Source organism: Onychomys torridus, chromosome 3, assembly GCF_903995425.1.
Source record: "Onychomys torridus chromosome 3, mOncTor1.1, whole genome shotgun sequence".
NCBI classification, from domain to species: Eukaryota; Metazoa; Chordata; class Mammalia; order Rodentia; family Cricetidae; genus Onychomys; species Onychomys torridus.
The window spans coordinates 41,028,141-41,049,059 of NC_050445.1; the positions used below are offsets into that span (position 1 = coordinate 41,028,141).

General features: G+C 53.8%; 1 protein-coding gene across 4 annotated transcripts; it reads left to right on the forward strand.

The window, feature by feature from the left end:
* Positions 1-311: 311 nt before the first annotated feature.
* Positions 312-16,427, forward strand: Impdh1 (inosine monophosphate dehydrogenase 1). Of its 4 annotated transcripts, none has more exons than XM_036182173.1 (16): positions 331-580; positions 4,533-4,634; positions 7,323-7,371; positions 9,078-9,179; positions 9,292-9,366; positions 9,603-9,809; positions 9,961-10,048; positions 11,484-11,683; positions 12,303-12,393; positions 12,586-12,681; positions 13,508-13,651; positions 13,746-13,890; positions 14,186-14,329; positions 14,443-14,526; positions 14,993-15,009; positions 15,652-16,425. In XM_036182173.1, the coding sequence occupies exons 1-16, from the start codon at positions 411-413 to the stop codon at positions 15,750-15,752; spliced, it is 1,815 nt and encodes a 604-aa protein (XP_036038066.1). In that variant the 5' UTR covers positions 331-410; the 3' UTR covers positions 15,753-16,425. The 4 variants fall into 4 exon arrangements, with proteins under 4 accessions (XP_036038068.1, XP_036038069.1, XP_036038066.1 ...); XM_036182174.1 differs by having other exon boundaries at positions 4,536-4,634; XM_036182175.1 differs by lacking the exon at positions 14,993-15,009 and having other exon boundaries at positions 312-580; positions 15,652-16,427.
* The last annotated feature ends 4,492 nt before the right edge of the window (positions 16,428-20,919 follow it).

Genomic DNA, 20,919 nt, shown 5'->3' on the forward strand with positions numbered 1-20,919 from the left:
TGGAAGTGCTCCAAGAGGCCATGCCATTAGTGGTTCATAGAAGGCCTACGAATCCTCACCTGGTTTTGCCCTCCTTGTCCTCCGACAGGCAGAGTTCAGAGGAGGTCCTCTTCAGCTGGATCCTGGGAGAGAACACACTCCTTGCTCTACCTAGCCATCTGCCCATCTACTCGGAGCCTCTGTGGCGGCGCCTAGGGACTGACAGAGGGCAGTGCCAAGGGCGGAGCCCAGTGGACTCCAGGACCCCCCAACCTGCTCCGCCCCAGCCCCGCCCTCAAACACGGAGCCCCGCCTCTTGCATCAGGCCCCGCCCCCTCCCGGGGCGGACCGGGGCTCTTATTGCCCAACCTGGCCCGGGAGCCTCCACGCGGAGAGGCTCCCGCCGCCCAGAGCTGCGGCCTCCGCATGGCATGGAGGAGCCGTTCTCACCCCCACCGGAGTCCGGGCTGCTCTCGCCGCCGCTGCAGGGAGGCGGAGCCGCCGCTGCTCCAGAGCCGGGAGCCCGGCAACACCCGGGACATGAGACCGCGGCGCAGCGGTACAGCGCCCGCCTGCTGCAGGCCGGCTACGAGCCCGAGAGGTGACGCCCAGGGCAAAGCGCGCGGGCGCATCCGGGGCGGGCGGCAGAGGAGGGCGCGGCAGCTCCGGGAGACCGGGTGGCGCAGCGGGGGAGGCCAGGGGCAGGTTCCCTCCACCGCCTGCACCTCTAACTTCCCCAGACGCAGTTAGACTGCCGTACACCCGACTCTGGCTGGGGGACGCAGGCGGGCGCTGTGCAAACAGTTCGGTGCTGCGTTACTCCAGGGAGCAGAGGAGAGGGCGCAGGTTGTTATATCGCTCCCTAAAATTTCACCTCGGGATCCGACCTAGACTACACACTCAGCGACGCATGGTGCAAGTGGCTCCGATCTCTGGGGTACAGATAGTGCTTGTTGGAGTCCCAGCCCAGCCTTGCTTCCTGCTCAGCTCGCTCTTCTTCCTAGAACTTCAGTAGGTGTGGGTGTCCGGATTGAGTGTCTCCCTAGGACCAGAAGAGACTTGCTCTTCCTCACCAGGCACTGAGATCAATGAGGCTGCAGTTGCTGACTCCTTCAAAAGACTCAGGACCCCCATGCAGGGCTCTGGAAGGCAGTGAGTGAGGGTCGCTGGAGAAATTGGGGGCAGCGAACTGAGCCTCAAGGGAACTAGCTCAAAAAAAAAAAAAAAAAAAAAAAAAAAGACAGCGACTAATCTCTGGATTGTATCGTAGTTTGAAATGCAACCCTACTGTCCTTCCGGTCCAGGGGATTTGGACTTCTTTCTCTACCCCATCTGCTGGTGCTCAGCAGCTTGGGGAGGTGACCTGGCAGCTGGGGCTTTGGGGGGAGGGTGGTCTGGGGAATTAGCCAGGTAGCTCTGCCCAGGGTCTGGCAGCTTATGTAAGAACTTTTAACGGCTTTAGGGGCTCCCAAGCCCAGCCCCTCTTGCTGTTGTAGGCTCTTTAGAACTGACTTAGGCTTAGACAACTCCCATCCGTTTTTCTATAATAGAAATCCAGGTGGGAGGGCTTGAGGTTATAGAGAGGTGCTACTGTGTGAGCGGAAGCAGGCCAAGGCGCTGCTCGTGTGCTTGAGAGAAGCCGCGCTAGAATGCTATTCCAGAGGTCAGAACTGGGCCCCCTACGAGGATCCCTTTTGGACCAGTGCCAACCCCACAGTCTCCTGCCCCCCTCCACCCATGCAAACCTAAGCCCTAGCCAGGCAGTAGGAGATTGAAAACCTGCTGGCTAGACCACCAGCTGCCTCCACTAACCTGGGGTTGTAGGGAGGGGCAAGGTTTCTGTGGGAAGTGCTGGGCGTGAGTCCAGCGTTACTGCTCTCTGGCTTGAACTTGGGTGATCCATGTCCTCTTATCCCCAGCTTAACAATGCTGATGTCCTCATCACCTTTTCTCCCCTAAACGTGTTTGGAAATCTTGTTCCTCTAAACAATCTCAGATCAGATAGAGTCCTCTGGGCTGCCTGCCTGAACTTCAGCGCCCTGCTGGACACTATTCCCCTATTCCCAGGAGCAGCTGGCTTGGACCTGCCCCCTGCCCTTGAAGCTGTGAGGTGGGGAGTCTCAGGGGACCAGCTGCCCTTCCTTGCCTTGAAGAGACCCACTGGTTGCCTGGTGTCTCCTCCCCATGGAGGAAGCAGCTGGGGAATTGCAGGAAGAGGGAGGAGGGAAGCCAGGGGGGTGGATTAAGTCTCTAGAAAAGAACAGCCTAACCCAGCCTTGAGCCTGGCAGCTTAGAGTCATGAAGAGCTCTAACATAGGTCAAAGCAGGGCGGAGAGTGGGGCCCTGAAGTCTGTAATCACTGGGAAGGTGACCCTCCCTGAGCTTAGCCTGCCAGCCTCCTCTCCTAGGGCCCAAAGTCCTAGGCTGGGGCAGATGTCACATCAAAGTTACCTGAGATTGTAGAACTCAGCTGCTTTCCTGGGCCCCAGCCTTGGCTGAACCCTGAACGAACCAGTCTTGACTCTTGCTATAAGGAGTAGTGACCCACAGCAGGCTCCTGAGAAACCCAGAGAGACCACTCGGGCAGGCCATGCTCAGAGACTATGGCTGACATTGTGGCTATTTCTTTTATATCCAGGAAGGGCAGTTCAGAATGACCAGGCTGCATCCTCTGGCTGGTGTCACTGATCTGACTCCTGGTAGTGAGAGGTTCTAGGGCTGGTTCCCTAGATGGCCTAGACTTCTAGAGTAAACCTGTGAGTGTTGGAGAGTCAGAGGGCATCGTGGCAAGTGGATACCAATACTGACTTTGCCAAGAACTCCAGCAGTCTCCTCTCTGATGCTCCAGGGCCTCCAGAGCTCCCACCAGGACCTGTCCCTTGGGCTTCACTGGTGAAGAGGGAAGATGGAGGTCTGTTATACTACCCCTTACCTCCTAAGAGCCAAGATGACATCTGCAAGTCTATAATACTTCGAGCTCTGGGAGACTTTCCTTTCCCTCTGCACAGGGATGGAACAGCCCATGTTTTCCTGGCAGGGTCCCGGGGGCATCATTGGGGAGGCTGGGTACCCTAGAGAGCCCGGTGACTTGGAAGCTAGTGCTCCCCTGGGCCTGGCTGTCAACACACTGTTGAGAGGAAAACAAACCCAGCCTTCCTGGGATGGGGAGTGAAGGAGCCACACAGCCCTCAAGGCAGGGAGAAGAGTGTCTGCTTCCCATCTAGTTTTCTTCCCAAACTTGTGGGAACTTCAGGAGGCCAGGCTAGAGGCTGGTGGAAGCTATTGATCTTCGAGTAACAATGACAGTTCTGGTTACTTCCACCTCCCTCCACGTGAGTGGATTTGCTGCCTAATCTTATTGTCTCTCAGATTGAAATCTGGGTCTTGTTAGCCACCCAGAACTGACCACCGAAGTTCTTCTGTGGCATTTTTTTTTTTAATTGCCTGCCTCTGTCCTTGTTTGTATGTATACTTGTTTATGCCAGGCCCCAAACCCGTATTACTATCCCACCCCATATTACTATCCCAAATCAAAACAAACTTCCTTCTCTATAGACTAATGTACCTGGTCTCTAGACCTTTCAGGAGCTGAGAATGAGTTTCTCTCTCTCTCTCTCTCTCTCTCTCTCTCTCTCTCTCTCTCTCTGTGTGTGTGTGTGTGTGTGTGTGTGTGTGTGTGTGTGTGTGTGTGTTTGTGTGTGTGGTTTGGGACTAGGAATAGAGCCCTTCCCCTTCTGAACTGAAGGCCTTGCACCTATGCATGAGGAGACCCAATAATTGTCAATTAATAGATTGTGGAGTATATGTGCTCATTTATGAAAAAATACTTTGAAGACTGCAGAGGACTCCAAAGCCTCTCAAATGCCAAGAGTGTCATTGTTAAGAAATGCTTGCCCTTTAGGAACTGCGTGGGGTTGGAGCAAGGATAGTGGTCCAGGGCCCATCTGTGTGTTGGGAATTGTGAGTTCCAACTGATATTTCAGGGCGCTGGGATTTTTTTATCATGGTTGGGAGAATGAGTACTGGGGAAAGGCAGAACCACGTTAGAGGTACCCCTAGGGTAGGTACTGAGAAACTACGCCTGCCGCGGCTTTGTAGCCTGAGGGGCCCAGGCTGGGGGTGAACCCTGGGAAGTACACAGCTGGGGGTGCTTCCAGGGCGCAGGTTGGAGAGCCGCGAAGGGGGCGTGTCTCCGCTTGGCTTGCCCTTCCCCTCTTTCTCTGGTCTTACATCCTGCCTGCAACCCCCGCCCTGGTCGCCAGAGCTGCGGTGCCGTTGCGGGTGATGGTGATCGGGGCTTGAGTGCAGCGCTGGTGGCTGTGCGAGCCAGCCGGGCAGGGCCTTTGTGCGACGAGGGGCGGAGGCAGCGGTCCCCGAAGGAGGGGCTGGAGAGGAGGGCGGCGCCGGGGGCCTCCCTCCGCAGCCGCAGCCCCCGCCCCCGGCCCACGGCGGCAGCGTGGCCTCGGTGCGCGTCAGAGGCAGCGGCGGCAGCAGCGGCGGAGGCAGCGGGGTGGCCCGCGCGGGTGTTTATGTCGGGTCGCGGTGTCTCCCAGCAGCATGGCGGACTACCTGATCAGCGGCGGCACCGGCTACGTGCCCGAGGATGGGCTCACCGCGCAGCAGCTCTTCGCCAACGCCGACGGCCTCACCTACAAGTAAGCCCCGGCATTGGCCGCACCTGGGTGCGCGCACCGCCGCCCCGCGGTCCCTGGCCTCCACCCCGCACGTGCACGGCTGTCCCTCGCTGACGCCCTAATGCCCTCGCCCAATAAGAGGGACTTGGGGCCATTGGGGCGGGGGGGAGGGGGGGCTGGGCAAGGGAAGGAAGGAGGCTCGCGCCAAGAATAGAGAGGGACGTGGCACAGCGACATCACTGCCCGAGGAGCCTTGACTGATAACTGGCTAGATCGGAGGCCGCCCTGCTCCCCTTGCTAGTCTCCTGAGGATCTTGGCCACCCTGGAGAGGCCTTAGGACCTGCGGGACGTGGCCATTCTAGGGAGACTTAAACCAGCAGGAGCCAGGATGCCTTCCTCCCTTAAGCCTCACTGTGAATCAGAGAGCTCCCAGGATCCCATCTCAGGCAGCTGGTTGAATCAGGAGGAGCCCCACTGGGCAGTAGGATGGCCCTTTCTTTCCATGACCAGCCCATCTCTCCTTCCACTTGCTTCTACCTGCCCACAGGGTGGGACTGGTGCTCTCCGTGAATATTCCGTGCCTACCCCACAAGCCCACTCCACGTGGCATGTTGGAGAAAGATAGAGACCTACCTGTTTGCCTCAAGCTTAGTTTGCATTTTCCTGTGGGCCTTAGGCCAGCTCTCCCTGCAGGCCTGGCACTGACTGTGCCTCCAGGCTGCAGGACGTTGTCCCTGCCAGGAAGGAGCATCAGAACCCTTGATTGGGGCAGAGTAGTGCTGGAGAGCCAATAGTATCTGTGGTCTGTCACCTGTCATCTTCAGCCTGGCTATTCTTGTTTTTGGATGGAGGGTGCCCTCCCGCCTGCCCACAGGTGAGGAATGATTATATCTAGGAAATGCTAGTCGGCCTCAGACTCCAGTGTTTCTTCTCTGGCCTCTATGTGATCCACAAGGGAGGTCAAGGTGGGGTAAAAATTCTTTGCTGCTTTGGTGGTCTTTGAGGGGCTAGACTTCGATAGAATTTCTACTGGTCTTCCAGGGAAGTTTGCAGGGCAGCTTAGTTTCTTCCTAGGCCTGGCAGCAAATGAATCACAGTCCTCACATCTGCCCTGCGACTTTTTTTTCTTGCACAGGAAGTGCCTCCTGCTTTGCTTAGCTGGGCTCAGAGTGTCTCTGAAACGTGGGGCATTTGCTTGGGAGTGTGTCCGTCAAGGCTTGCTCTGACTTCGAGAAGGCTGCCCACAGCATCATTAGCCTGGCAGTGTGTACCTAAAGTACCACATGGGCCTGTTCCTCCTTCCTAGGCTGCACTTGACTGTTACCACATTCCTGTTGACAGCTTCTGTACTCTGACTGGTGCTGATTGTGTGGACCTCTGGCTCTCCTTCCCCATATGTGTTGGTTGTCTGTCAGAACATGCCCTGAGCTCAGCTCTCTGGGGTCCCTCCAGCTGCTTTGAACCCTGTGTGTGCTGGCTTGTGCTTGGGTCATATTGCATTGCAAACTTCTATTCAGATTCTGTGTTTTCTTTTTATCTTATGGTGCTGGGAATCAAGCCTAGGACCTTGGGTATAATAGTCAAATGCTCTTTTGCTAAGTTACACCATCAACCCAGATTCCCTGACCTTTTTTTTTTTTTTTTTTTTGCTATTGTTTTGTTTTCGTTTGAAACAGGATTTTGTGTAGCCCAGACTGACCTCAACTCCTATCCTTCTTGCCTCTACCTCCCTAAATGAAGGGATTTTAAGAATGAGCCACCACACCCAGGTTCTGTTTTCTGTGTTGTTATTGTTTACTTTTGTGAGGACTAAGAAGGTTTTTGTGTTTTGGTTTGGTTTTTTGGTTTTTTGAGACAGGGTTTCTCTGTGAAATAGCTCTGGCTGTCCTGGAACTCACTCTGTAAACCAGGCTGGCCTCGAACTCACAGAGATCTGCCTGCCTCTGCTTCCCAAGTGCTGGGATTTAAAGGTGTGCACCACCAATGCCCGGCAAGACAGTATTTTTATGCACTCCTGGCTGGCCTGGAACTTACTCTGTAGACCAGGCTGGCCCCAAATTCAGAGATCTACTTGCGTTTGCCTGAGTACTGGATGCTGGAATTAAAGGTATGCATCACCACACCTGTTAAGACAGAAATCTCAAACCAGGCATGATGGCACATACCTGTAATCCCAGCAGGCTGAGGCAAGAGGATCATAAATTCAAGGTCATTTTAGGTAATATGGTGAAATACTGTTTAAAAGGGAGAAAGGAAGCCAGGTGTGGTGGCACATGTCTCTAATTATGTCACTCAAAGAAAAGGATAAGCTCTGTATTATATAGCAGAAAACTCAGCCAGCCTGGCTACACAAGACCCTGTCTTTGAAAAGAAATAAACAAAATTAAAAAACAACATAATAAGCCAGTCTTCAAAGGCATGCTCTCTGTCTACTGTGTGTGACATATAGAGAACCTCTGTGTCCTTTTACAAACTCTGGGTGATGTCCAGATCCATAGACCTGCTGTTTTTGACTGTAGTTCTGGAGGTTGAAGCCATCAGAACAACATGGGGGTGTGGTGAGGAAGGTTCCCGATGAGAGGACAGCAGGGTCAATGGATTCCAGGCCCTCTGCTTTACCCATCCCCACACTGCTATTAACCCTAGGATGACAGACCCTGCTCCTTTTGGGCACCCCACCCACCAGTCCTTCTCATCTGTCTTCACAGCGACTTCCTGATCCTCCCAGGATTCATAGACTTCATAGCTGATGAAGTGGTAAGCACCTCTTCCTTTGACTCAGGGAGGGCAGGTTGTGGGAGAGGCTTTCCTTGGGAATGAGCTGTGGCTGTTTCCCTTATTGTCATGGGAGGAACCGGCACCCAGGGCAAAGGGTTAGTCCTGATGGAGCGTCTGGGCTTGGGGGGGAGATCCTGGAGAGTCTTGAGTGGCAGCCTCGCACAGGTTTAGAGGATGCTCTGTCACTAAAGAAGTTGGAGCGCAGGCTCAGAAAAGGCCCTGTGAGGAGAGGGTTTGGGAGTGGCTGCTTTATTATATAGACAGTGAGGATCGGCTGTTGTCTGAAATGCTGAGCAAGGACTGTGCTCTAAAATTATGGGCACTGAATACAGTGTTCAGTGATTGGGCACTGACCCATAATGGACAGAACTGGCAGGAGGGTTTGAAGGAATAGGACTGGGGTAGGGGGATGGGCAGGAAGGACTTCGGACACATTCAAGCAAACACAATGCTTTGCTTCCCACAAGGGGCTAGCGATGAGCCAAATCAACGAATAATTAGGAGTCTGAGAAGTCAGGTTAGGAAAAAGTGCAGGGATTCTATCTTGCATTCATGTCCATTTTAAACACCCATTCCTGTTGTTATTTCTGTTTGTTCTTGTCCATTCTCACGAAAGGCCTGAGTGAGAGCCTGCACATGCCTAGATCATTCATATATTGGGAAACTCAGGCTGAGCCTGTGTGTATAGAGCTGACCCAGACAGATTTTTTGGGGGAAATTTGAGCTATTCTGGTTGTTCCCTTCTCATAGCAATCAGGAAGGCTTCTTGCTCTGGCCTCTTAGTTTAACCAAGTTTACTGAGCATCTGGTTTTGTGCCAGACGCTGGTCTGGCTGCTAGGAAGAGCTAGAAAGACATCTGCCTAGCCATGAAGGGTCTCCTTGTACTATGGCTTCTTGTCAGGAAGGTGATGACGCTGTGGCATGGTGGAAGAGAAGGTGTGATTCTCTAGGCAGAGGCCCAGGTTTCTGCTCACACTCTGTGATGTACTTCAGGGGCCAGTAAGGCTCCAAAGTTTTTTTTTTGTTGTTGTTGTTGTTTTTGTTTTTTGTTTGTTTGTTTGTTTTGTTTTGTTTTTTTACAAGACAGGGTTTCTCTGTGGTATTTTGGTGCCTGTCCTGGTTCTCATTTTATAGCCCAGGCTAGTGTCTCTTGGCCTTGGCCTCCCCTCCCCTCCCCTCTCTCCTCCCTCCTTCCGCTTTTTTTTTTTTCTTTTGTTTTTTTTGAGACAGGGTTTCTCTTTGTAGCTTTGGAGCCTGTCCTGGATCTTGCTTTGTAGACCAGGCTGGCCTCAAACTCACAGAGATCCGCCTGACTCTGCCTCCCAAGTGCTGGGATTAAAGATGTATGCCACCACTGCCCAGCCCCTCTCCTCTTTACTGTTCTTTTTGATCTCATAATCCAGACTGGCCTGGAATTCAATATTAGTCGAGGCTAGCCTTGAACTCTTTATCTTCCTGCCCCATCTCGTGATTATGGACCTGATACTTGTGGCTTTCATCTCCACTGAAATGACCTTGTCCATGTGCCTCACATCTTCTGTCTTTCCAAGTGGACTGGTCAGCTCCCTGAGAGCTGTATTGCTCACTGCTGTGCCTTCAGGGCCCATCCTATGCAGGATACAGATGCTGGCGAATGTTTGTTCGGTGCTAATAAAACCTCAATGGACGGTGCTTCCTTCCCCAGGACCTAACATCAGCCCTGACCCGGAAGATCACACTCAAGACACCGCTGATCTCTTCTCCCATGGACACCGTGACAGAGGCTGACATGGCCATTGCGATGGCTGTGAGTCTCTTGGCCTGGGTGGGGACCCCAGGGCAGGGGGACTAGGCTGTACAAAGCGGCAGAACGGAGGAGGCTAGCCCTTGGCTCTTACTGTGTTTCCTTTCTAAACCAGCTCATGGGAGGAATTGGTTTCATTCACCACAACTGCACCCCAGAGTTCCAGGCCAATGAAGTACGGAAGGTCAAGGCAAGTACTGGTCCCATCCTCAAAAAGATGGTCCTGCTTCATCCTCTAGCTAGCTGATGTGGGTCCTAGGTGCCCTTCCTCGCAATGGAATATGGGCTCAGCCCTCCTCTTCCCATTGGTCCTCACCCTAACAAGGGCTCTGGCTTCTCAATGGCATACCAGGGTCCCCTTTGTCCCTGGTGGCCAGGCTACATGCCACCTCTGGATTTCTTGCAGCTCTTTTCTTCTGCCTACAGAAGTTTGAACAAGGCTTCATCACAGACCCTGTGGTCCTGAGCCCTTCACATACCGTGGGCGATGTTCTGGAGGCCAAGATACGACATGGCTTCTCTGGCATCCCTATCACCGCGACGGGCACCATGGGTAGCAAGCTGGTGGGCATCGTGACCTCCCGAGACATCGACTTCCTTGCTGAGAAGGACCACACCACCCTCCTCAGTGAGGTGCTTGCAGGGCAGGGAATGCAGAGCTGCAGCCCAGAGGGAACTCACCCTCAGGGGTCCCAGACTGGTGCCTGTGACCAGGGACCATAGGGAGGCCTGGTTCCTTCTCTCTCACCTGCCAACCTGCAGGCAAATGTTCCTGGCCCCACAGGTGATGACGCCACGGATCGAGCTGGTGGTGGCTCCAGCAGGTGTGACATTGAAAGAGGCAAATGAGATCTTGCAGCGCAGCAAGAAAGGTACCGGGCATAGACATCCCAGCCCCACCCCTTCCTCTACAGTAGGACTTCCATTACTTCCCAGCCTTTCATGTTGGCCCAGTAATGACACTAGGTCTTGGGAAAAACTTGAATAACCCTAGGCAGCATGGAGCAGGATCCCTGATAACTCTGCTCCTGGCTTACAGAAATGCATTCCTAATTCAGTGTCTTCCTAGTATGTTTTCCCCAACTAGTCCTTAGAGGAGCTTATTATAGTAAAAAGAACTTTCTGTTTTCCAAAGTCTGGGAAAGGGCTGAGGTGGTTGTCCAGAGGCAGAGTTTGCATTTCATGTGGCTCCGGGTTCTATCCCTCAGAAAACAAAAATCTGGGCAGTGCTACGTTCTACATCTCCCATCTGTGTAAAAGAATCAATTGTACATGAGAGCCAGCAGGGTGGATCAGTGAGTGGGTAAGGACACTTGCCACCAAGCTTGATGACCTGTGTTGGAAGGAGGGACACACACAAGCAATTTTTTTTTTTCTTTTTCGAGACAGGGTCTCTCTGTGTAGTTTTGGTGCCTGTCCTGGATCTCACTCTGTAGCCCAGACTGGCCTCGAACTCACAGAGATCCACCTGGCTCTGCCTCCCGAGTGCTGGAATTAAAGGCATGTGCCACCACCGCCCAGCCACCACACAAGCAATTTAAAAAGGAATTACACACTGGGCAAGGCATGGTGACTTAGCCTATAGTCCCAGCACTTCAGAGGGAGAAGCAGGAGGATTTTAAGTCCAAGGCTACATAATAAGGCCTTGTCTCAAAGAATTACCCTTTTAACCAGGCATGGTAGCATGTGCCTTTAATCCCAGCACTCAGGAGATAGAGGCAGGTGGATACCTCTGTAACTTTGAGGACAGCCTGGTCTACATACTGAGTCTCAGGATAGCCAGAGCTATGTAGTGAGACCCTGTGTCAAAAACCAAAAAAAGAAAAGAAGAAGAAGAAGAAGAAGAAGAAAAATTTACCAATTGGCTTCTCAAAGTCACGATAAGTCCTGCAGTTAAATCTGATAGGAAAGTGTGTAACTTTCACTACCTCCCTGGGGGCTATTGCTTCCCAGGTCCCCTGTGGAGAGTTCTTTGTGGTTTGTAATAGGCAGGGAGGACCCACGTCCTCCCTCCGGGCAATCAGTCTCACACAGTGCCTTGTCTGGGTCCTTCACGCTGTGACGGCCCTGCAGGTGAAAGGCTGCCCCAGCTCAGGGGTCCGGGTACCATCCAGGCACCAGGACAGGAAGAGCCTTAGGAACTTGCTTGCTTGGGAAGGTTCTTTGCTTCCTGTCCCTGGGGAAGAGGTCCAGAGGTGGGTGCTGTCACCTAGTGGCTGATTTAGTTACTTCAGTGGTCTCTGGTTCCGGTTTCATCCCATCCTCCTGTCCAGCCCAACACACCTGCTTCTCCTTCCTCCTGGTCAGGGAAGCTGCCCATAGTCAACGATCAAGATGAGCTGGTAGCCATCATTGCGCGCACGGACCTGAAGAAGAACAGAGACTACCCTCTGGCCTCCAAGGACTCCCACAAACAGCTGCTGTGCGGGGCAGCTGTGGGTACCCGCGAAGATGACAAGTACCGCCTGGACCTGCTTACTCAGGCGGGCGCTGACGCCATAGTACTAGTAAGGAGGTGGTGGGCTCTGTGCGTCAGGCTTGTGAGTCCCGTCCACCCCACCGAGCCTTTGCCGCCCACCTCACTCTTCTTTCTGCTTCTCTGCTGTCAGAATTAGGCTAGGGGTAGAGCCCAGAACAAACTGCTCTCCCTCCAAGGCCTCTCCTCACATATAAGTTTATCTACCCTTTATAATTACAGCTCACCTTCACTAAGAGGCCCCCACTGGCAAGGCACTGAGCTGAACCTTATAGATGTTTACTTGTTTAATTTTTGCAGCAGCTCCTTGAGTTACAACTGCCGTTCCCGATGATGAAACAGGCGCAGAGTAGTTCAGTGATTTCCCTTGGCGAGGGAGTTGGCAGGCTCATAATATCTGTTTGTCATGGGAATGGACCTGGACAGGAAGTAGGAACCGTCTGCACCTATGAGTTAGTATAGGGTGTTTGTTAAACTTTATGACAGGCAAAGCAGGCCCTTCTGAGAGAAGCCGCTAAGAGCTGTCTTGAGTAACTTTCCAGAAAAAGAATGAGTACTCTGGTTCCTAATTCCTGTGGTTTCAGGGGTTCATCCTTCTGCAGTGAGGGGAATTGGCTGTCTAACCTGAGCTTTTCTGTCCCTGTTCACAGGATTCATCCCAGGGGAACTCAGTGTATCAGATTGCCATGGTGCATTATATCAAGCAAAAGTACCCCCACCTCCAGGTGATTGGGGGGAATGGTGAGTGCAGGGTAACCCTTCTCAGTCCTTCAGAACTCCTGGGCAATGACGTTGTTCCAGGCAAAGGGGGCAAAGGGGTGGCATGGGCTTGGCTTAGCACTTTAGGTTGGGGGAGCTAGAACAAGACCCTAGGATGTTCCTGGGCAGGACGGGGACACTCTATCCTCATATTCCTCTGTCCTCCATCCCCAGTGGTGACAGCAGCCCAGGCCAAGAACTTGATAGATGCTGGTGTGGATGGGCTTCGTGTGGGCATGGGCTGTGGCTCCATCTGCATCACCCAGGAAGGTGGGTCCTCACAGGGGAAGGAGAAAGGGCTGCCATTTAGAACCATCTTGGTCCATGATGGCCTCACAGGCTCCCCTTTTTTTTGTAGATACATAAGTGTCTGCTCCACTAGGCCTCTTTTTAGGACGTGGGTACAGGATGGGCCATGCCCAAGCTTTACCCTGTCTTGGGATCGTTGTGGGAAGAGGCAGGTGGTATAGACAGATGAGGGCATGTGAGTTTTTGGAGTAGATCAACCTGCTTTTGAGACCTGGTTGTGGAGACTGTCTGGAGGTCCAAAGTTGGTGTTACACTTTTCTATAAGGTGTGTGTTGGAAGACAGCTGAGGGCTTGGATTGCATTTGTGACCAGATCATGCCTAAGGTATGAAGAAAACATGTCTCCGAACATCTAGGGATATTATAAACCCACATTGCCATGTGTAATAGTAGAGTGGAACCCCAAGGTGGGGAGGGAGGGAGAGAGAGAGAGAGAGGAGGAATATGAGAGCAAAACCAAAGGAGGCTGTGGGAACCTTACTGTGGGATTAACCTGCTAGTGCAGAGGACTCCTTCACAGGGAGCTGTACCTTCCCAGCAGCTGATGTTAGAGACCACCAGTCTTGAGGTCCTGTTTTCTGGAGTCTGGCACTGAGCCCCTAAATCCATATCCCTTATGATGCTGTTGGTGATAGGTGACTTAGGTACCTAGAATGACATCCCCACTGCTTGTTACTATTACTGTATTAGACCTCAGAAACACCATCTCCCCCCATCCCGTCTCCATGAGTGGTGATAGACACAAGGAGAAGGGACCACTGACTCTTGTCTGTCCTGTGCATCCCCAGTGATGGCCTGCGGCCGACCCCAGGGCACTGCCGTCTACAAGGTGGCTGAGTACGCCCGGCGCTTTGGGGTTCCCGTAATAGCTGATGGCGGCATTCAGACCGTGGGTCATGTGGTCAAGGCCCTGGCACTTGGAGCTTCCACAGGTGAGGGGAACACTTTGGATTGGGCAGGTGGGGCTGAGAGCCAAGGGGACAGTTGGAATAGGAGGCATTGATCCCTCAACCTCGACCTCTGTAGTGATGATGGGCTCCCTGCTGGCTGCCACCACGGAGGCCCCTGGTGAATACTTCTTCTCAGATGGGGTGAGGCTTAAGAAGTACCGGGGCATGGGGTCTCTGGACGCCATGGAGAAGAGCAGCAGCAGCCAGAAACGATACTTCAGGTTTGTCTTCATGCTCTTGAACTCCTACCTGCTCTGGACCTCAGATGTCAGCCACTGTAGCACCCCAGTTTTAGAAACTTACACACAGACATTAGTGGCAGATACAGTCTGACCTGACCAGAGCCTGGGATACTTGACCTGGAGGCCACCTTGTCTCTGCTGTTGCCTAGTATGTGGCTGGGGCTGCTGTGGGGATCCTCCTGGGTGGTATCCTTTCTGACTGTATCCTGGAGAGTCAGGGTGGGGTCATCTGAGCTTTGGGCCTCTGGGCTCAGCCTCTCCACCCTCCATGCAGCGAGGGGGATAAGGTGAAGATCGCACAGGGTGTCTCGGGCTCCATCCAGGATAAAGGCTCCATTCAGAAGTTTGTGCCCTACCTCATAGCGGGGATCCAGCATGGCTGCCAGGATATTGGGGCCCAAAGTCTGTCTGTCCTGCGGTGAGTGTTGAAACTTGAGGGGCCAGCAGAGGGACTTGGGAGGTTTCCCTTGTTCCTCCTCTTTTTCTTTTTTTCTGGGATGTTCCTGACCTGTTCACCTGCCCACCTCCCAGATCCATGATGTACTCAGGAGAGCTCAAGTTTGAGAAACGGACCGTGTCGGCCCAGATAGAGGGCGGCGTGCACGGCCTACACTCGTAAGTTGGTAGCCTCTGGCTGATGCTGTGTTGGACAGATTCAAAGCCCAAAGGTCCCAGGGGCCGGGTGGCCTCTCTGTCACCCTGTCTTCAGGGCCCAGTTCACCCTGGAACCTTGCCGCGGTGTCCTCATGCAGGCTGGCTGCAAGCCCCATCCGGGCTCCTTAGATCTTGCTTGCTCAAGAAGCTTGGTGGCTGGTAGCAGGGGCTGATGATAGTGCTGGGCTCTTGCTGGTGGTGGCCCCAGGCAGGCAGGCAGGCAGGCAGAAAATGGGGGCATGACCCCTCTGGTGGGGAGACGGGCAGAGAGACAGATGGCAGGCCCAGTGCTGGTGTGACTGTGGGTTGGGGGCCGAGCTAGTTGGCAGCTGTAGTTATAGGCATGCATCCCGCCCCGGTCAAGAGGACACGTTCCCGCACGCATAGGCGGGCATCTAACTTGTCTCTCTTTCTGCCCTACCCATAGCTATACCTTTCTGCCGTGTAAGTAACTGCGCTGCTGGGGCCAGCCGTAGTAGAGTAGAGTAGGGGCAGTCTGGGTGGGCCGTGGGCTGGGGGATGGGAAGTGGGTGGGAGGTGTAGTGCTGGACTGTAATCATGGGACCTAGACCTAGTTGGACCCTTCTGGTCCGAATTCCCAGCACCATGGCGGAGGAGACCAACCAAAGCCCCTCATCCAACCAAAACATAAGTCTCATTCTGAGGACCCAAGAGATGACAGGCCAGGGGCTACCCCATTATGAGGGGCCTGAGTCACCGTTCATGGGGGGCACAGTGGAAACGGGGCACCAAAGGTTGAACTATTGAAGTCGGCTCCGTGAGGATGGCTGTGCTTTCCTGAGCTGTCCCTCCCTCCTGGGCACCGAGGACAGTCCACTCAGGTGTGGCAATGGCCGGAGGGAGCATGGCTGTCTGTGGGACTGGCATGGTTTTTCATGGAGGCCTGGCTAAAGGAAGACAGAGGTCCAGGGCCACCTCTGCCTCTTCTAGCCCCCTGGTTGAGAGGCAAGCTCCGCAGCCTCTTGCCCTCCCCCAGATCTGGGGGACCTTGGGCAGGAGGAGGCTAGGAAGGGAATAGGGAGGGCCCACACCCGATCTCTTAGTTCCCTTACTTTGCCTTTGCAGTTACGAGAAGCGGCTGTACTGAGGACGGCAGTGGAGCCCACGGCAGTGGGGGGAGCGAGCCCCAGGGTCCCACTCCAGGAACAGCCTCCCTCCATAACTGAGTGGTCCACGGATTTGCACTACGGGTTCCCCAGCTCCTTTCCAGGGAGAGAAGTGGAGGGAGTCCCTGAGGGACTGTGACCCTTCTCTGGGCAACCCCACAGAGTCAGGTAGCACCCTGTGCCGGGCTGCCCCCATGAGCTCCTCTGGGCTCCTCCCTCTGCAGCCCCCGAGCCCAGCCAGCCTTGGCTCTCAGGCCCTGTGCCTGCCTCAGGTCTTCCTTGCTGCAGCCTGCTCTGGCCTAACGTCCACCTCTGACCCCTGGGGAAGGCGGCCCCTCCTGGCTTCTCCCATAGGGCACCTCTCTCTCGCTGCCCCCTCCCCCCCAGGAAATGGTGCTCTCCTGACCCTGCCTCTGGCCCATCCCTGGACTGCTGTCCTCAGCCATGTGGCACTTTGGGTTCTGGACCTAGGCCAGGGGGAGGTCTCTGCCCCCTTCCTCTGGCTCGAGGCTCCCATGGGCCCTGCTCCTCAGCCCACTACCCCATCTCTGAACTGGGGGGAGGGCCTGATTAGGACCACCTGCCCTTCATTCCCGACTCACCATCGTCCCCAGGTGTACCGTTCCTGCCCTCTCCTCTCAGCTGCAGTTGAAGGCTTTAACTTTGCACACTTTGGGGTCACAATTGCATCATTGTATATTAAATAATCAGAATACATCAAGCAGTTATCGTTGCCTCTGCCGTCCTGTTTCTGTCCTTTGACCACAGGGTGGCTAGCCTCTGCCCTGGTAGTGACTGGGAGTCCCATCAGGGCCTGGCCATCTCCAGGAACATGAGGAGGGGATACCACACTTGAGGGTGTACTAACGCAGGTGGGCCATATGATAGGAAGTCTCTCAGGCCTAAGGAAGCTGTCTAGCAGCTCCTGCAACTGAGAAGTATCACAGAAGGCTTTAGTATAGCCCCCACAGAAACCTTGAACAGATATGGAGGAGGCCCTGACCACTCAAGACCTATGACCTCACCAGTGGAACAAAGCAGATAGAGGGTGAACTACCACTGCTTAGTGTGATCCAAGACTGCTTGAAGCCTCCGTCTCCCCGCTGAGCAGACATTGCTCTCCAAAGGTTTCTGAACACCCTCTAGAAAACATATCTGGATGGTCTAGCAGGTGAGTGCGGCTAACTCAGATGACCTAGATGGAAGACCAGGTCTCGAGTTGAGACATTCACATCATTTTACCACGCTGTTGGTAGAGGTTGGCAGTGGTTGCCCAGCTGCCCTACCTTGGCATAGTCACCATGCAAATGGGCAGAGAGGAAGATGTCCTGGGAATGCTCCAGTGGCAGGGAAGATCGGAGGGTAGCAAAGATCCTGCTGTGTGGTAATGATCCAGAAATGCGCCTGTGACGACCATGGGGCCCAGGTGACATACTTTGAAAATGGTTGCTCCCACCCAGGCCCCACTTGCAGGAAGCCCCTTGGCTGTGGGCCTGATACTGTTGGAAAAACCCTGAGTCTGCACCAGGTTTTTTCTACATTGGCTTTAAGCTTTGTGGCACCTTCAGGACTGGGAAGGAGAGTTGGGTTGGCAAGTTGGCTGAGCTCAGAGCTGCTGCAGGAACTGTCCAGAGAGGCCCTGGAGGCCTTGTGCCCTGGAGGTCTGTAGCCCTGTAGGCACCTAATAGTCAAAGGTGACCTAGCTGGTGGAAGGATAGTTGGATCCCATAAGGTGGTAAAAGATGAGGGATGGACTAAATGAGGCTGCCCTACAGGAGAAGCATGACCCATCCATTGAGGTGGGAAGGAGGTGCAGCCTTTTGAATCATTTTGAATCAAGAGTGGATCAAAGGGAGAGTTTCCCTTTGAATTAGATCTCATTGACCAATGGAGCTGGCATTAGAATAGGTTGCTTTGCAAGCTGGTGAGCCCCAGTGGTCTGGAGTTTATTAGCATTGGCTGACCTTTCTAGAGGTTTTTGCTCAGTAGGTGTCTTAGTTTCTTTGTGCTATGATGAATGCTCTCAGCCTAAGGGGGAAAGGGCTTATTTTGGCTCACAGTCCCAGGTGCAGTCCATCATGGTGGGGAATTCCAAGCAGTAGGGCCCTGATAAGGAAGAGGAGAGTGATGAGTGACCCCCAAGCCTATGGAATGTTGCCACCCACAGTGGGCAGGTATTCTCACCTCAATTAACTTACAGTAATCCACCATAGACATACCCAGAGGCCCATCTCCCAAGTGATTCCAGATCTCTTCAAGTGGGCAAATAGATTAAGCATAGTGGGTATGTTTTGGATTATTCCAGGGAGCCAATAAAGACCCCAGAAGCTCAGGATCACTGAGTGATTTGTGCCCTCAGCTCCTGGTACTCAGCAGACTTTGAGAGTCACTGTTTAGAGGGAACTGCTTCTGAGAGCATGATGTCTGAGACTTTCCAAAGCACGTGTGGTAGAAAAACAATTTCAGATAACTCAGCACTTATCCCATGGGCTCATGATCAAAGGATCATGTGATAGAATAGACTAGGAGCTAGGGGATAACCCAGACAACATGCTCACTCAGACCATAAACCCAGTCACTGTGGTCAATACTCAAGTGGAACAGATGCTCTGGGAAGGAGGATCATAGCAAGTAGATATGCAGAAGCAGCTGGGAACAGTGCCTGATCAGCAGAACTCAGTGCTCATCACGAGTCCAGCCTGGTTGGCATGGTGCAGGTGCCTGTCTCTGGCACCCTCTGGTGCTGTGTGGCCTGGGGCTCCTAAGACTTCACTGTCATCAATTCAGCTTGTCAGAGGCCAGACTGTGCTGCAGTAACACCTCAGGTCCTCACTTTGTGGGCAACAGCATTGGTGTGAAGGTGCAGCCACTCAGGGAGAGACCATATGTCACTAGTGGGCTGCCAGCCAGTGCCCTAGGTCCCCAAGGTAACACCAATCCCCGAGCAATCCGAGCTAGGCCTCAGCATGGGCATGGAAAACGCAGGCCAGGTAGACCTACAGGTACTTGGCCTTGGCTATGGGCCTCATCCCCAGCAAGGATAGAAAGATGAGTGGGCAAGTGCCAGGGACTCTGGGAGGCCCAATGTTCAGTAGAGGGCGTGTGGAGCAGCAGAAGACCCACAGTGTCTTCATCTCAGCCAGGAGCATTTTGGTCATCTCTGGTGTACTGTGGGGACAGATGGAGGAGGCGTATGGAGCATTCCTTGCTTCTGGTGCCCCCTGGAGAGCCGAGATTTCAAATGGCCTGGTCAAGAGTTCAGGAGAGAGGCCTGGGCTAGCTCTCCCTAAGGGTCATTTCGACGTAGATGGTCCTAGTGCCAATCAGGGAGTAGATAGCCCATCCCAGAGGGCTCCTGTGAATGACCCCTTCCCTCAGTCCCAGCCCTCTCTTCTCATCTGGGAAGGGTCTCCAAAGTGGAAGAGGAACTCGGCCATGCGGATATAGGACAGCTCCTATCTCTGCCTTAGACTGAGTTTTATTCTGTCAAATTCCCCTTTGGCTTGGGAGGCCTAGGATCTGAGCCTAGCTTTACATACAGACAGGACTTAGGGCATTGGAAGACCAATCCTCCTTACCGCTCCACGCCCACAGTGACCCTTTTGGCCTTTATCTGGAGAGCTTGGCAGCAGAGTCTGGTCAGAAGGAGTGGCTGGGTAGGCAGATGAGAGCACACAGCTGTCGTATCATAGCAAGCCCTTCGCCTGAGGCATGAGGAGTCACCCTCCTAGACTTACCTTTCTTCTAGCTCAGCTAGGATGGAAGGTGGGGGTGCCTTGGCCCCCAGTCTTCTGCTCTGTCCTTTTAGCTTCTGAGCCGCCGCCATTGCTCCCAGCCCAGCTAGAGGTGGGCAGGAGCATCTGGGCGGAGCCAACAGTGTTTTGTTGGGACAGGTAGACCCCAGACTCTCCCCCACTTCAGGCCTCGGTTTCTTTACTGATGATAGGGACTGAGGAAGAGAAGCGCCTTCATCAGAGGCACAGCTGCTCTCTGTCTCTGGACCCTGACTCTCAAATAACCCACTTTACATTGCACCTTCCACACAGGCTTATCTCAGGGTGGGGAGGGGGTAGGGGCTTCCTCAGCACGGCTCACCTGGGAGCCATGTCTCCCCAGCAGGTGTCTGCTGTTTTGTCTTAGTCAGGGGTGAGGCAGAATGAACTGAGCTCCAGCGGTTCATCTGTCCACTGTCTTGTTGGGAAAAGAAGGTTCTCGGAGAGGGAAGGGAAGTCAGGTCACCAGGAACCGAATGGCTTGCAAGGAGAAGGACGGGAGGAAGGGGGGTTTACATAAGGACCTTGCTGTGACCCCATCCGTCAGTCACCCATCTCCAACTCTAGCATTTCTATTCTGGCTGCACTCTCCTGGCAAACGCAGGCTAGTGAAAAGCAAAATCCAAGTCTGCACTGCGGATTCCGCACTACAGAAAATCAATTAAGGGGAGGGACTTCCTCCAGACCCCACTCCGCGGGTCTGCTTCCTCTCGCTCTAGGGAAGGGCATGGCTTCCAACCCTCCCTGTAGTCCAAGAGGCCAAGTTGCAAGCCTCTGGTCCCTGGGAGAAATCTGAGGGCAAAAGGAGTGAAGAACTTTTCTGTGGAGAGGTGATGGCGCGGAAACAGTGTGGTCCCAGTTCCGGGATAGGACGCCCAGGTATGGGTGCTTCAGAAACAGTGTGGCTTTTTATCCAGCAGATGGCGCCAAAACCAATGGACTGCTGGGAGCCCAGGGAACCCAGCGAGGACAAGTTTCCACGGCAACAGACAGCGTTGCTAAAAGCCTGGCCCTTGACAACCATTCCCTGGTTGCCGACGTCCATAGTAAATTTGGCTTCTGAAGGACAGAAAGAGCACAGAGAGCAAAATAATCTCGGAAAGAGGCTAGCTGGGGCAGCCAAGAAGAGTGAGGAAAAGCCTCTTTAATACGATAGTTTATTACTCTGCATCAGTGCCTGCTAGGGTGTCATATCCTCAGCTACCACATGAGTCAGTGATGCATAGAGTCCATTATCATGGTTGGCATGAATGAAATCAGAGAAAGTAGCTTCCAGTCCCCAGCTAGTCGGACCCTGGGTGTGGCTGCTCCCTTCTGCCTTATGGCAGTGTGAAGTGTCCAAGCAGTGAGGTTTGCTGGGAAACCAAGAGCGAAGCAGAGCAGAGGATGTGTACAGATGAACGGGATCCTGGCTCTCCCAATCCAGTTCTGTCCTTGTTGGCATGACTGGGGGC